The 16,200-nt window shown below is 45.6% G+C and overlaps 1 protein-coding gene across 4 annotated transcripts in view; it reads right to left on the bottom strand.

Annotated features, from left to right (window-relative positions):
• Positions 1-5,286: 5,286 nt before the first annotated feature.
• SHROOM1 (shroom family member 1) overlaps positions 5,287-16,200 on the bottom strand; it is an 86,343-nt gene continuing 75,429 nt past the window's right edge. For 3 of the 4 annotated variants that reach the window (XM_019478564.2, XM_019478562.2, XM_006263404.4), the window contains 4 exons: positions 12,741-13,364; positions 12,077-12,227; positions 9,193-9,465; positions 5,287-7,594 (listed from right to left, as the gene is read on the bottom strand). In XM_019478564.2, coding sequence (XP_019334109.1) covers positions 7,340-7,594; positions 9,193-9,465; positions 12,077-12,227; positions 12,741-13,364 — 1,303 coding nt within the window. In that variant the 3' untranslated portion in view covers positions 5,287-7,339. The remainder of the gene's footprint in view (positions 7,595-9,192; positions 9,466-12,076; positions 12,228-12,740; positions 13,365-16,200) is intronic. The other variant, XM_019478565.2, reaches the window with a different exon arrangement.

The raw sequence follows: 16,200 nt of genomic DNA, 5'->3' as shown, positions 1-16,200 counted from the left end.
CTGCACTTCAGTTTGAGCATGGTGAGAAGTCAGTGCAGATGAGCAAAGTGATGAGTTCCTGGCTTCAGCTAGTATGAGTTTTCTGCCATTGTGCATGCTCTGCAGTGGGTAAGTGCTAAAGTGCTTGGCTCAAGTAGGGGGTTATTCCAGCCATAGATTGATTCTATTTTCCTTATCTAACTTTCTGTTTGCATTGGAAGTGGCCTGGCAGGTCTAGCCCTAGTGAAGTGCCAATGCTCTGCTTCCCAGTAATTTTCCAGGGCCTTGAACAAGTAGGGTTGAATATCAGAAGCACGAGGAATTTCCTAATCAAATGCCCAACTGCCAGGAAGTCACTGTCCTTGCTGAAAAGGAAAAGGGCATGTGAAGTGACTGCTGGCAGCCTGCCCAAGTGCAGGTTACAGATGGATGGCTATACCACAAGAACATGTGGGAGATGCTTTACATAGAGCTTTGACTATACACGCAGTAGGTAAATCCCCCATTTATGTAGTGGCTCACAGTATCAGGGCTGCATTCAGCAGCACTTTACCTAGACTGCTGGTGGCCCTGGGTGAATTTTTAGTATCAGGCCCCCCTTTGCCAGAGATAATGATGATAATAATCGGACAATGGAAAAAAATTACCATTTTCAGGCCCCCTTTCTGTCTGGGCCCCAGGAGACTGCCCTGTTTGCCCATGCCTATGTCCAGCCCTGACGCTCAGCATCTACTGTGTAAGTGTTGTAATAGAGAAGCAGCAAACTAACATTGCTGCTTCCAGCTCCAGTCTTTCTGAAATGCAGGGCCAGACCGAAGCAAATAGAAATGGCAGAGAATCAAATTTCCCCAGCAAAGATTTTTTTTGTGTGTCAACAGACAGCTTGTACTGCATGCAATCATGCACATGAACCAGGGAGAAGCCAAGGGCTACCCTGTGTCAGTGGAAAAAGGAACAAACAGACCAGGCTTTTCCATCTCTTCTGCAAGTGAGCCCTTTGTTTTCAATGTTTCCCTTTTTCTGGGATTTTCCAAGCACCAACTAGAACTCTAGATGCTTTAGGGGAGCACTGCTACTGCAAGGTGGGGCTACAGCATTGTTCAGATGGGCAACCAACAAGAAACCAGCCCCCCTCCCTCCGCCATACACTGATACAGAGCCCTATGACCTTCCCTGTGCAGTAGCTGCTCCTTCATCCATGCATTCCTGGGCATGGATCCTTTCCTCTGTGCCCTTTTAGCTGTTCTCTGGGAACCTACAAACACTTCTGCAGTATTTGCCTGGGTGTCACTGGGTAGGGGGGCTGCAGCAGCCCTAGCTCTGAAACTCCATATTGGAGACGTGACAAAACAGCTAAAATCATTTGGCTGGATGCAGCCTGCCTATTAGAAAGCTCTGATTAGCAAGTCAAGTAACATTGCTGCCTCTGGGGGGAGCGTTTGAACTAGCACAGAGGCTGCATACTGAGGCATTACATTATTTTCTATATGAAAGGCAGAATATTGTGATTTCTAGCACCTGACTGCCATGCTTATGGAAGTCTAATAGGTTCTCACACCAGTGCTGAAATTATTAGGGTTGTGTGAAGCTTCAGTCCCTGATTCGATTCAGCAGAGATCTGGCCCGATCCGGTGGCCGAATCTCCGACTCTGAATTGAATCAAAGGACCCTTTAATCTCTCCGAATCAAATCAGAACCCTTTGAATCGATTTGGAGAGTTTGGAAAGATTCAGAGATTCAGACATAGAGACAGTTTTAAAAGTTTTTTCTACATACCTCAAGGTAACAGGCGGCTTGTGAGTGCTGCGATGCTGGGGAGGATGGAGCATCCCACAGGAGCATGGGGGGCTCCCCAGCGCTCTCAGCAGCAGACCCAGAAGTGGACCAGAAGCACTTCTGGTCCACTTCTGGGTCTGCCAGGGAGCACACAGGGGGCCCCCCGCATCCCCCTGCTTGGTGACTGGTGCCTCCTGGGTCTAGGGGTGGGGGGCACCCAGGGTCCCCCTGCAGCTGATCGCTGAGCCAGGGAGGTGCAGGGCCCCCCCCAGGGCAGTTCCCAGCAGACCCAGAAGGGGACCAGAAGTACTTCGGGTCCACTTTCAGGTTCACCGCCAAGCACATGGAGGTCCCCCCTGCACTCCTGTGGGACGCTCCATGTGCCCCAGCACCACAGCAATCAGGAGCCACGCCTGCTACCTCAAGGTATGTAGAAAAAACTTTTAAAGCTGAGTCTACGTCTGAATCACGGATTCTCTGAATCAGCACCGAATCTTCAGATTCAGATTCGGCTGAATCAAAACAGGGACAGTGATCCGAATCAACGAATCGAATCACTGCCCCCGATTCAGACCAAATGCAAATCCAAATCGAATAGGGCCCGCTTTGCACACCCCTAGAAATTGTGGGGGCTGCTCCTGGCCTTTTGAAGCACAAATCCCTGACACTTCAGAGGAGATCACAAGTGCCCGTATTTGCAACCCTAAACTGTGATTTTAAAACAGCAGGAGCCCATCCAACAGGATTTCAGGGAGGACCACACCTCATTTGTGCTTCCTGAACTATACTATAGCCACTATCCTGCTTGGCCTAATGATAGCATCTACAACACAATCAGCTTCAGCATCTAAAACCAATCAACTGACAAACCTACAGGAGAAGGGGTTTCCACGTGTCCACTTAGACCTTGTTTTCATACTTCAGCAGCACTAACCCCCTTTTGCTCTAGTCTTGAAACCCAGACAGACAGTACAAGGGAGCTGGGCAATATCAGAAGTTGCACATACACAGATTTTGTTTAAACCCAGTTGTAATTTTTGCTCGTTCATGGCTCTTCCTAGCAACAGTTTGTTTTGTGTAATGACAGGACCGTTGAGCACTATATGCAAATACCAACATATTAAACATGACAAAGCTGCTTGCCAACTATCCAAGCCAGCTGCATACCCCCACAAAATGCCAGAAGGATGCCTTGTAATTTTTTCCTTGTTTTAAAGTGACATCCTCAACCAGGAAAGGGACAGTGCATTTGACCCTCCTAGAGAGATTGCCCACGCGGTGGCATTGCTACCTGTCAACTTCATAATGTATTAAAAAGTTTCCTAATGTGGGTTATATGTAATAATTTAGATTACTGAGTTCAAGATACTGGAAATGTTCGTGCCTGTGCTTGATTTTAAAAAATCCCAATGCATTTATCCATGCAAATATAAGCAAAATCAGGGACTAGGTAATTTATTTATTTCTGACATTCGCCTATTGTTTGTTCTGCACGTTCTCCAGGTCGGACAGTGAGATTAAACTAGTTTGTTTTGTTTCAGTTTCCTGCTCTGTTCCTTATGATATAATAGCTGTGTGGCAAGCTGCAGAAGTGTTTTTAATGAAAAATTGGAATTTGTTGGAATTTAGTCAAGGAACGTGATTCTTCTGCTCTATTCAACACTGGTGTGTCCTCACCTGGAGTACTGTGTCCAGTTTTGGCCCCTGCTCTTGAAGGATGTGAACAGATTGGAAATAATTCAGTACAGAATAACAAAAAAGATTAGGGGCCTGGGAAACATGATTTATGAGGAAAGGCTGAAAGAACTTCAGTGTAGAGAAGAAAAGACTGAGGGGGGATTTGAAAACTGTCTTCAAATACCTGAAGGATGATTACAGACAAGATGGAGATAAACTTTTTGCTGTGGCTGCAGGGGACAGAACTAGGAGCAATGGCCTCAAGATGCAGCAGAGGAAGTTAGGAGGTTAGGAGAAACTTTCTGACTATGAGGGTGGTTTGGCAGTTACCTAGGGAAGTTGTAGCGTCTCCATCCTTTGGAAATTTCAAGAGTAGATTGGGATAGTTTAGTCAGGGAGGATCCTGCCTTGAGCAGCCGGTTGGGCTACATGAAGTCATCTCGTCCAACCCCCTGCTCAAGACAGGATCCCTTCCAGCCCTACTTTCCTATGATCCTATAATTTAAAAACACAGGTTTGTTTTACTGACTTCAACTTTGTGGTGTTAAGCATCTGCAGTAAGAGCATCCCTCTTACTGAGGCGTGGAGACATTTAAAGTCACCTTAGCTGCATGTTATCGGGTTAATACCAGACTTATATAGATCTTAAGGGTACATTGAACTTCTCATCTGTTCTGTGGGGGAGGCTCCCCAGCTCCCTTGGGCTAAATAAACTCCAGAGCCGTGTCCAGACAAGCACGGCCGTGTGGCATGGGGCGCCACAGACATGTCTGTGGTTGCACATACCGCACAGCCAGCTGCTTTCCATGCTGCAAGGTAGCAACATGGCAAGGGGAGATCCCAGGGTCGAAAAACCCCATGCTAATAAAAAGCAGAGCAGTGCACGCGGCAGCAGTGTGCACCACATAAAACCAGAGACTGGCTGGCTGGAGCTATGCTCCGGCTGCTGGCCAGGCTCCAAGTGGCAGGATCACCACTCCTGCAGCCCCAGGAGGCCCCCAGGACCCTGGGTAAGGCTGCTGCTGGGGCCAGCCCAGTGCTGGCCTCAGACTCCCCTATCCCACCCTGATTAACCAGCCATGCACCAGAAGGCGCGTGGCACAGGCGTTCCTCAAGGACAAGTAGTGCTTCTTGTCCCCAGGGAAACAAACGCCCACACTCATGTGGACAAGGCCCAGAGGGGCATCCTCACTGCGCTTTCCTCTTCCTGGGTCTCTCCTGCTTGCAGATGCTCTGGCAGGACAGAGCTATATTGCTGTTTACAGAGAAATAGTTATACTGTAAAACCAGCTCATGGCTCAGGTGGGACCAAATGTTTTGTTCCAATATTTTGAGAGCAATTATTAGAATTCAGGTTCAATTCAGTAAATCATTTTAGCTAAAAAAAAGTTCAAAATAATAAAAAATGCTTAATTTGACACTTACAGAATGAACGATGGTTTGACCTTCCATTGAAACCCCCCCCCCCACAGTTCATTCTGAAGTTTGCAAAACCATTTTATGTCCTATATTTTATTCAACCTGATCATTTTCCTGCTTTTAGTTTCAGTCACCAGGTCAAACAAATCAGTTACCTGCACAGGCCTGCTCTCTAAGGCTATGCCTTATCCCCAAAGCAGCAACAGGTACACAGCATGCAGGACAACACAGATACTCGAAATGAAGGCCAAGCTTCTCAAAGCAGTAAAGACTCTTCACACTGCCTCTCAGGGGTTTAATGTGCCTTGGTTTTTTTGGCTGTTAGTGCAACTGAGCTAAAGAAGTAATTCCCTGTGAGAAAACGTGCAAGAGTTTCATGTACGCCGAACAGCTGCGCCACAGAGCTAAGTTTGAAAGCAGTGCAGGGACAGCATCTAAAACAAGGCTTTGGTTTATTTTCAAGCAGAATACAAAGTAACCGGACATCCTCCACATTTAACCTACCATATGACAATGTAAAAACTGACAAATAATGAGAAAGCATTAAGAGAATGTCTTTTCAGTGACTCATCTTGCATCCGAGTCTGGATAATTTTGTGGTCCTTTCTAGATGACCCAGGAGGTGAGATTTTATTAGTGGGATCACTTATGAAAAATAAAAATGAACTATTTCTTTACTGACAAAGAAAAGACCAGGGAAGAGGAACGCCAGATTGTACCCTGTCCTTTCCTATCTAAGTGCCACAAAACAGAATATCCACGTCCTGCAGCTGACCCCAGTAGTGCCACAGATGGAGTTGGTCAAATCACAAAAGGGAGTGGCTGGGAGGAGCTTGATGGCACTATAATGCATTAACATGCAGAGGTCAGCACACACATCTCAAGCTCAGACCTAAGCATCCAAGCCACTCAGGAGTGGGAACTTGAACAGGCCATTGGCAGAGGGGGTGTTTTATACCCCTTCTTTAATGGTCTCCTGTGGCAGCTACAGAAAGTATGGGCAAGACTCAGGTACAGCCATCTAAAGCCCTCCTCCATCAACAACTGGATGAAGTATTTAATAGCAGAGAGCAAAAATAGAAAGGTTCTGAGAGACAAACCATGTTTGACTGAAAGAGAAAATGGAAGTTGATAGTGAGTTTTGTTTGCTGCCAAGGTCAGGTGCTGTGAGCACAGGCTCTGGCATCTCCATCCACCACGACAGGCCTCAATGCTGCTTCTCGCCGCAGTAGCCTTAATTCCTGAGCAAAGCCATAAGATGTCCCCTTAGTATTTTGGCCATGTGCAGAATCATGAAGACCTGCCCCCCTCTACTGCCCAGAAGCCAAGGACTCTCCAATCGCATTATCATACTTCTCAAACAAGATTCAAGGAACATACAGCTGATACACACATTCTTCTCATTTAATACATTTGCACAAGAAAAAGAAAATTAAACAATTTAAATACGGTAACAAGATCATTTGATTTGTTTCAATATGCGGTGTTATTTGGAAACAGAACCATCAAAGGAATTTTTCTCCTACATGTTTAAATCTAGTGTTTCCCTCATGGTCTGCAAAGAGGTCTTGAAACGGAACAACTTCTCTCCCCAGCCACGATATGCTTCACACTACATCACAGTGAGTTTTCAACCATAGTAAGTGCTAGGCAACAGGTTTCAACTTAAAAAAAAAAAAAGCAACCTGATGCAGTCATTTTAAAAACCAGTCACCTGTGTGATGTTTACAAATGGATAGGGTAGGTGCAGTTCTTGATCTTACCATCATGGCCAAACTTAATTTGAATAGACTTCACCATTAAGTTAATCTCCATGGCCATAGCTCTCCTACTGCCTTTGTGAGCCTTCTGCTCCACCCAGATTCAGAGGAACTAGCCAAGTAGCCATCACACTCTGTGGCCAGAGAGCTGTCAGATGCTTGGATGTGGAAGTAACTGCTGACAAAGACAGGTCATTGTTATTCCCATGATAATCTACTCCTTCATTATGTGCCATTCTTAGGAGTGAAGAGGGGAGAGCTATCGTGGAATTATTGGAGGATTTTCACTAAATGGCCCCTAGCACTGCTCTATGGAGTTGTTTCATTTCTATTTAATTTAGATTCAAACACCCACATCATTTATTTCACAAACTCAACCCACCCACAAGGAGAAAAATATTTTTATGATTCTTTTATTGAGATGATGTCAGTTTGGAAACAGATGGGCAAGGGTGGGGGGGGTGGAACCATGCCGTATTAATGGGGATGACATCTCCCATCACTCATTTTCAAGATGCAATCTGCTACATGCTTTAAGATTTTGTCAATCAGTTTATCCAAAGAAAAAAATGCTTCCAGCATGTGCTTAGATCATCTAAGCACTTGTCAACACTGTGGCACTAAAAGAATTGCAAGAGTTCATCAAACTGAGTTTTAGCAACAGTATGGTGAATGCATACAGCTTTCCAAACCTCCTTTCCTAAAAGTGGGTGAGCTGTTGCCAAAGATTAGAGAGGGATGCTCTTCTCTAGGCTTTCTAACTGCTCTTCAAGAAATTTAATTCGTTCCTCAAGGTCTTTCTGTTCAATAAGTAAGGAGGTCTTCTCTTGGACAAAGTGCTTGTAGTCCTGGAGTTGCTGGTCTGTCAGGTATTTGGCAAGGATGCCAGAGACCACTCTTTCCCGACGGTCTAGGTTTTCCTTCAGATCTTTTGCATCTTCCCGCTGTCTAGACAGGAGGTTGTGCCGTTCATTTAGTGATTGCTAATGGGGGAAAAATAGAGAGGTAAGAGTAGCTATTGATCTTTCTTTTTTTTTTTCTATAAACAACCCCTGCTATATAACAACTCAGTCTTATCTATACCGGGAATTCTAGCTTCCCACCATCACAGCACTCATCGAGTAGCACTGCTTTTAGCGTAGAGCATTGTTAAAAGTTTTCTGACTATGGCACCAAGTCAAATCTGCTTAGAGCCATTTTAATCAACCCCTTGCTAAACAAGCGTGTTTGAGTCTGAGTCAAAGACTCCAAATATTTCTAAAGCTTGTGCAACTGAATGTTTGGGAGATGTTTGTAAAAATGATTTAGTGCTTTATATACCTTTATATAGCAATTTATCCAGGAATAATGAATTGTATTAGTTAGTTTAAATTAGTTTGTCTGAAGAGCACAGACCAGGCATAACCTTATTTTGAATTCATGTTTAAACTGTGCTAGCCAAAGCCAATTTAAAAGGCTGTCTAAAACTACATCTGTTAACAAGATTTAAACTCCAGAGGAGACAGAGCCCAAATTGCCACGAGTTTCTGAATTTGGACTGATTGTGCATGTGCAGTAAAGGAAGATAATCCTGCAGAGCACAAAAGCACTAAAGATCACTGCATCAGTAACACAGCTCCTTAAGAACACAGACATAATTCTATCCACTGCTGATTTCTGAATGAAGAATAAGTGATGGAGAAGGCACTGTGCAGAAGGGCATGTGTCTAATTTAACAAGGAGAGCACAAAAAGAGTATCATGTTTGGGCCATAATAGTTTTGTCTTTAGTGCAAAAAGAGATGCGTTTCTAACCTGAATTAGCTGAGGCCACAGACTCAGGAATGGAAAGGGGAACTTCAAAGCATGAACTGAAGCAAACTGCACAGTGGCAGCTGAATCCAAACAGGCTGTGCGCTGAAATGGAGTGTGCAAGCCTGGTGTTTGCCCCAAGTCATCCCACTAGGGGTTACCTCATTCTTAGAGGTTGCATTACATGTTCTCAGTTTTTTAAAATCTGGACAGCTTGACTTGCCACAGGTTAATTTATTCAAGTTAGGCCACAGTCACAGGAATTAAATTACTAATCTGAGTTTAGTAACTTGCATTAGGAACACTGCTTTTTCAGTAAGTTAAGACCGTTGTGTTAGATAGGGTTGCAAAGGCAGTGATTACTGAGTTCAGAAGAAATAAATCTCAGTGGAAAAAGAAATCTGGAAAACAGATTTTGACCTACACTTTGTCGAGCAATTTAAATAGCTTCTGCTGACTAAGTAAAAAAGACACAAGTAGTTCACTATCTCTGCATGCCTTACTTGTTCCAACCATCACCTTGCACTCTGGCTGCACATAGGAAAAGTGTCCAAGATAGAACCAATGTTTTCTCCTCGATGGAGGGATTACCCTTAATATGAGGCTCATTCTGATTTGGCTTTGGAAATATGTCAAACAAATACTGGCAAAGTAGGGGGTGCTTCAGATTTGGGTGTGATTTTATTCTCACCTCTAAAATTCTCAGTCAAAGGGGCAGACTCGCAGCTCATTTTGAACCACAAGTGTAAGAGGAATAGAGAGACTAAATCCTCAAACCTCTTGTGACCCACCTTCTCTTCGGCATCGGTGTTCTCATCAATCTTCCTCATGGCGTTCTGGACTCGAGCAAGACGGCTAGACAAGCAGAGCAGCAGGCTCACCACTTTCTCCAGATCCCCGATGAACATCATGTAGCGCTCATACTCATTGGGCTTGCAGAAATCTTGTATCACAGCCTCCAGCTCTTTGCCACGCACCTCATACTCCTTTGTTTCAGATAGGACAAGTTCCCTTTCCTCCCACAGGGTCTGCAATTTTGACTGGATGCTAGAAATGAGTTCCTTCTAAAGGGAGAAGAATAAATTGGAGTCTTTGTTACTACCACAGAGAATTCAACTGTTTAGAGACTGATTTTCCCACACATCATCATCTCCTCCAAATATTATAAATCTTTAATGATTTCAAGCCTTTCCAAAAGAAAGTAATATGCAAACTCCTAAAGGTTTTATAAACAATATATTATTATATCTATTTTCCAGCTCCAAGAGAAAGCTTCTGGAACTTGCCTGAGAGCAAAGCTGGTGTCCCTGCCTCAAAGAGCTTGCAATCTAAATTAGCTATAACAACTGGTGAGGGCCATATACAGGCCAAAAGGGCTCCAAAGCTTACATGGTTACTCTCTAAGGCAGGGGTGGGCAAAATACGGCCCGCATGCTAGGTCCGGCCTGCCAGGCTATTCCATCTGGCCCATGGGGCCCCTCAGAAAACCAAAAGACTGATCAAGGGCCCTGGCTCTTGCTGCCCCTCTGCCAGCTGGTGCCTCCACACAGAAGGTGCAGCTCTGATTGCTAAACAAGCATCCCCACCCCAGCTTGCCCCAGCCCAGCCCCAAGGCAGGGGCACTGCAGAAGCCTGGCAAAGGCTTTTGCCTGGCAAGCCTGTGGCTCTTCCCAGCCTCCCTCCCTGCCAGAATAGGAATTCAGCTAAGGGTCCCACTGGGCTGGGCGAAGGACTCCCACTGGGAGAAAAGGGGCTGGGAGCATGGTGCTATGTGCTGTGTGCTATGGGGCCCAGCCAGGCCAGCCCCACACACTGCCACTACTTTCAGCTGAGGACTTAGGCAGGAGCTGCACACTATGGGGCCTGCTGGGGCTGGCCTCGCACCCTGCCACCACATGCAGTTCTGCGGACTTGGGTGGGACCATGGGGACTGTGCACTATGGGGCGGGGTGGCCCCGGCCCCAAACCCTGCTGCCACATGGGGCCAGGCACTTGGGCAGGAGCATGGAAATGCAGGCTATGGGGCTAGGTAGGGCTGGCCCTGCTCGCTGCCAGCACATGCAGCTCTGAGGACTCGCACACTCTGTGGACTCTGAGGACCCATCCCCCACACACATAACCACACCCTCCCACAGCCCCCTATACCCTCCCATAGTCCCCACACACGCTCCCACTCCCCACCATATCCCCACACCCCTCCTACACCCCCACCCCACCACACACCAATACCTGCACCCACCCCCCTAAACTCCCCACCCTTCCCCATACACACCCACACACCCCACCCACCATACCCACACCCCATCATACATACCCACCCAGTCCCCAACCACACACTCCCCAAATACACCCCCCTTTTATCCCCCACCTCCCACCTAACACAATATACAGGAATAAGACTGTATTTTGTGCTATTATGTGATCACCTCTATATACACAATGCAGACACACACAAATCAGGACAAAAATATTTTTTGACCTAAATATATATAAGATATTAAAATATCTTATAATAGATGTTTGATTTTTTTAGTACGATTTGGTTTTTTTTCTGGTTCCAAGTTGGGAACCCCCCTTGCCAAAGGAGTACTCGCAGGAGGGACTTCAGGTGGCAAAAATCAGTGGGTAGGGTCAGGACTTCCAGTCCCAAGATGGCAACTACAGGGCAGGGCACCTGTCAAGGGGTGGAGCTACCCTTGCAGCCCTCAACAGCTAACCAAAACTCATTATTAACCGGTCCTCCAGCTGAAATAATTACCCACCGCCGCTCTAAGGCCTGGGTACAATATGATGGTTTTATTACAAAAGGTTAAAAACTGATTAATCATTTCTTGTAATCCACATAGCAGAAATGAGTTCTTAGGAAGGAGTTGAATGAGGCAGACTTGGCAGGTTGCTGAAGACATTTGAGATGGCAATCAGACTCCTAAAGGTCATTATGGAAGAAGGCTGAGACATAAGAACAGGAGAAAGTCTGCGCCACCTCTCATTGAAATGCAGCCGGCTCTGGCATGGAATGAGCTGTTAGTATGTCAGCTCGTACCAGAACACCCTCAACAGGAACAATTTTAGGAAGGCCGACTAAATCACCTGGGGTGGAATTTAGCTAGTTTTCTACAGCTAGCAAGTTTAGCTCTTTTGAAGAACAGGGTGTAAAGAAGCAGAGCATTGCAGCTTTAGGAATGATAGACTCCAGCACCATCTTTATTCTCTGTGCTTTTAAAAGCTAATAGGCCACTGCTTTACATTCTCTAAATGTAAAGATCATTTTAAACTTAGGTTGCCAAATGTCATCAATTAAGGGCTCAAATCCAATACTGTAAAATTATGAGTCAGATACTGCACAAAGTTGGTTTTGCAAGGAAAATGCAGCTGATTCTGCCCACTTACTTCAGACAGAACAATCCGTTCTTATCTGGCAAGGAGACCAGTTAGGAAGGTGCCTCTTGAACAAAAAAGGTCAGAATTCAGCCAACACCCTTTACAATCAATGGACCAAGATTTATCATGACAGTAATGGAGTTATACAAAGGATGAGTTTGGCCTAAGTGTTGCCAAGGCACTTTGTGAAACAATTACACAGCAATAAAAATCAATCAATCAACCTGCTTTCTTCTAATGCTAACATATACTGTAAGGTAACCATACAAGTCTTTTTTAGGTTCATCCACCTACTTTCTTGGAAGTGATGTCATTTAGGTCATTTGAGGCATCTCTGCTCTTAATCAGGACTTGGTTCGTGTTTGACATGGGATCTTCTGTCCTCTGATCTGGACTGTGTTCGGTTTCAGGAGCTGGCTCCATTTGACATTCACTGTTTTTTCTGCTATTGAAGCAGAAAATAAACATTGGGAAAGATGGATGCAATGCAAACTATGTGCTTCCTAGTCACATTCCTTTCCAGAGTCTTCAGAAGCACTCCTCTTCCCCTCCCCCCCCACCCCCCAGGATGTTTCTAATCCCTGAAACTATCTGGAGTATAAGATTTGCATGGATTTTACTTTGAAATTACTCTTGTGGGCCCTTGTGACAGCATGTCCAGTTCAGCCCTTTGCTTTTGACACATCCAGGGCACCATTGTGGCTATTCCAGTCCCTATGGTTGCCTACATACAACTCAGCCTCTTCATTCAGTATCCTGCTGCTCTTTCTTATGCACAAAGGAAGCTACCTCACCTTCCAATGCCCCTTAGTGTGCAAACCAAAACAGGGTCCCAACATTTGTAGGCAATTTTTAAAAAGCATTACCAACCCCTCAGGAGTTCTCAGCTCCCTGGCATGCAGGAAGGACATACACCAGGATAGTTTAAGGAACAATATATCCGTATCTTTGTACTTACTCATATTCCTGGACAGACTGCATCTTTTCTCTTGTCTTAGCTCCCTTATTTCTGTATGATCTGTCTAACATTGAAATGTTAACAGGGAAAAGTCCCTCCATCAGATCTAGAGCAGTTTTTCTAACAGGATGAGGCATAAGGACATCAACCAGAGACTTGTCCTCGGCAATGATCTCCATAGCAAGTTCTTCATATCTCTGGTCTTCAGAGGATTTCATTTTCTTTTCAGGTAAGTCTGTCTGCTTTTCTGGAAAAACGTGATCATGGCTGCCATGCTGTGCTTTGTCATTTGTGGATGAACTATTAGTTTCATCTTTTTCTCCTGAATTGGACTGAGCCAATGATGCTGTATGGCAGCATGTAACATTGTCCTGCAGAAGTGCAATATCATTAGCCCCTAGTTGTGACCTAGGAGTGTTCAATAAAGCACTGCCCACCACAGATTTTCCTTTGCATTCTTCTTCCACCTGAGTATCTTCATCATCTCCTTTTCTGGGAACTGGACTAGGCATTTCAGGAGTTACCACCCTGACATCCAAACAACATGTATTTCCAGCTCCGTTGTCTTTATTCCCTTCATTGCCATCTCTGAGATTGGATCCATCTTTCTCAAGAATGTGGAGACTACAAGAAATAAAAGAAGTTGCATTCATTGTGATGGCTGTTATTAATCTAAATTAAACAGAACCTAAACAACTCCACAGCACAATCCTAGGGACCATTTAGTAGGTCTCCATTTAATAAGCTCTTGAGTCTGGTGGGAAGTGGTTGCTTTGTTTGTGGCTAGTTGGGGCATTGAGACAGAGTGGGGGACTCTAAAGGTAGGTCCTGTTAAATTTGCAGCTGAATTTTCGGGGTCCCTGCTGATCTCTCATTTCCTGGCCCAACCCCAAATATGAAGGCTTTCTGAAATCTCTATCTTATGACACGTGTCCTGACATCTGCAAAGTCATTACCTCACCCCCTTGCCATCATACTGTCAATAGGAAGACAGCCAGGAGATTAGGAATACAGTTTAACAAGGCTGCAACTTTATTAAGTAATATATCTGGGAACTATCCTACCCGACAGGAACTTGTCAGGTGTAAGTCATTCTTTCTTTGTAATCTGTTCCAACTGGGGGAGGACTACTCTTAAGCCCCATACCATTAATCTAGTCCCAAGACTATTGTTGGGACCCCACTGCCTTCCCTTAAGATACAAAAGGTTAAGAGGATAGGGAAGAAGGATTTGTTCTTCTTCATGTATCAGGTGTGGAGAGACCACTAGCATTCCCCTTCTTCTACAGCGAATTCCTCCGGGTAACAATCCACTTCCAAACCTGCTTTATTAAGGAACCCAGATCTCCAATGATCTCCTGCACAGGGTACTTGCAAAGTCACAGCAACAATAATTTTACCTCCAGCCTGTCCACTGGGTCGCTGGGACTCTTGGGAGGTTTCTGAGAAACCTGAAGTGAGGGAAAGATCCCTTCCTAGCTCCAGAAGTGCATCTAGTACAGGGGTGGACAGTTATTTGGGCCTGAGGACCACACAGGGAGTTTTGATGAGTTGTTGCGGGCTGAGTCAGCATCCCTCGCCCCACTGCAACAACTCCCCAAAACTCCCTATGTGGGATGGGGCCACAGGCAGGCAGGGAATGGTGTTTAGGAGCAAGATGGGCGGGCAAGGCCCGGATCATAGTGTGGGGTCACAGGGTGGCCCCTGCCCTGTGGGGGAGGTATGGGGAGGGTGTGGAGATGTGTGTGAGGTGTGGGGGAGAGGGGTTGTGCATGTGTGTGTGGGGTGGGCTGCTGCTTGCGCCCTCTCACCTCCAGTGGCAGCTCCTTCTCCTGCTGCTGCTGCACAGCTCCAAGCCGGGAGGAAGCTTCAGCCAGGCAGTTCCTGCCCCAGAGTGCAGGGCTCCAGCTCCAGCTCCCAGCTGCCTTCCACCTACTCAGTGGCAGAGTGGGTGGAAGGCAGCTGGGAGCTGGAGCTGGAGTCCCAGGCGTTGGGGCAGGAGTCAACTGGCTGAAGTTTCCTTCTGGCCTAGAGCAGCAACAGCAGGAGGAGCCGCTGCTGGAGTTGAGGGGAGCCGAGCAGCAGCTGCACTGGGAACAGCCCCAAAAGAAGCTGTGCATGATGGCTGGGGCTGGGGCTGGGCCAGCAGGCACAGCCTGGAGTGTAGCGTGTGCTGCCTCAGGCAGGGCTCAGCCCCACGCAGAGCACTGTGGGGCAGCTGTGGGTTGGATCCAATCAATTGGCAGGGATCTCCCACCCCCACATGGGCCAGACCCAATCAGTTCACAAGTCGGGTCTGGTCCACAGGCCCTATTTTGCCCACCCCAATCTAGCAGAATTCTCATAGCAAACCCCAGCCTAGCCTAACCCCAGCCAGTGAAAAGTGGACCTCCTGGACAGGAAGGACGATTTATAGGCCTTTGTCAATGATTTGGCAGCATGTGAAAGCTTTGAAAAGTTGGGTATTTAAATACTGGGAGCTTCAGTTCAGCTGACTGCCCAAGCTCCACAGGCTTGAAGCTAAACTCCTGCTGAATCCCGTAGAGCTGATGCTTTGATGAGCTGTAAACTCTGCAGGAGCAGACTTGCAGAGACGATCAGCTGCTGTAATTCAGGATCAGTTTCAAACAGGGCAGCCTCAAGAGACATGACTGAACTTTAGTTAACCCAGAGACCTGCTCTATCAGAGTTCAAGAAAAATCAGGATTAGTGTGTGCTAACTTTGCCCCCTGTTGGGAAGGAAAACTCTCTCCAGTATTTTCTCCAAAGCAGCATCTGTGACACAATTGCATTATGGAGAAATTAAGAAACTTTAATTTTTTCTTATTTCTATATCAAGTGCTCTTGTAGCCCAGGAATCAGAACGTACATTAATGTAGCCACAGTCTCCAGTCTTATATCTGTTGTTCACATACACGGCTCCAAATATGATAGAAGACACTAGGCAAAGATGAAATTGTTCAACTATTGAACTTTTGTGGGCTGTTTTGAATAAATGGTATGTATTAGTGAGAAACAAGATATTTGTTTAATCATTTCCATTAGTATTCTGAAGAATCAAAACTTCTGCTTTTAATTAGGATCAATTCCTGGCCACGCTTAAAACTTAAGGTTTCTGACCCAGCACTTGAAAAAAAATCTTTGAAAGCAGAGGATAATGACTGTAAGGGATAAATGATTTTATCCAGACTGAATTTACTATATAGAATAACAACAGATGTCTTTTTTACAATTCATTTAGGCCTACACCATGTAAAAATGTTGGTGTCAAGCTGAATGCACAATATATATATATAGCTTATGCAGCCAGTTTCCTTATGCAGTTATGGTTCTTGATGTGTGAATAGATGTAATTGCACATATAAATGATCAACGTAACTGCCTGCATATTTATTCTATTCATGGTTGCATTGATGGTAACTGCATACCAAAGTTAGCCTTTAACCACATGGCAAACAGTT

Source organism: Alligator mississippiensis, chromosome 9, assembly GCF_030867095.1.
Source record: "Alligator mississippiensis isolate rAllMis1 chromosome 9, rAllMis1, whole genome shotgun sequence".
Taxonomy (NCBI): domain Eukaryota; kingdom Metazoa; phylum Chordata; order Crocodylia; family Alligatoridae; genus Alligator; species Alligator mississippiensis.
Note: the sequence above shows the minus strand (reverse complement) of the source record. Positions and strands in the feature narration are given on the sequence as shown.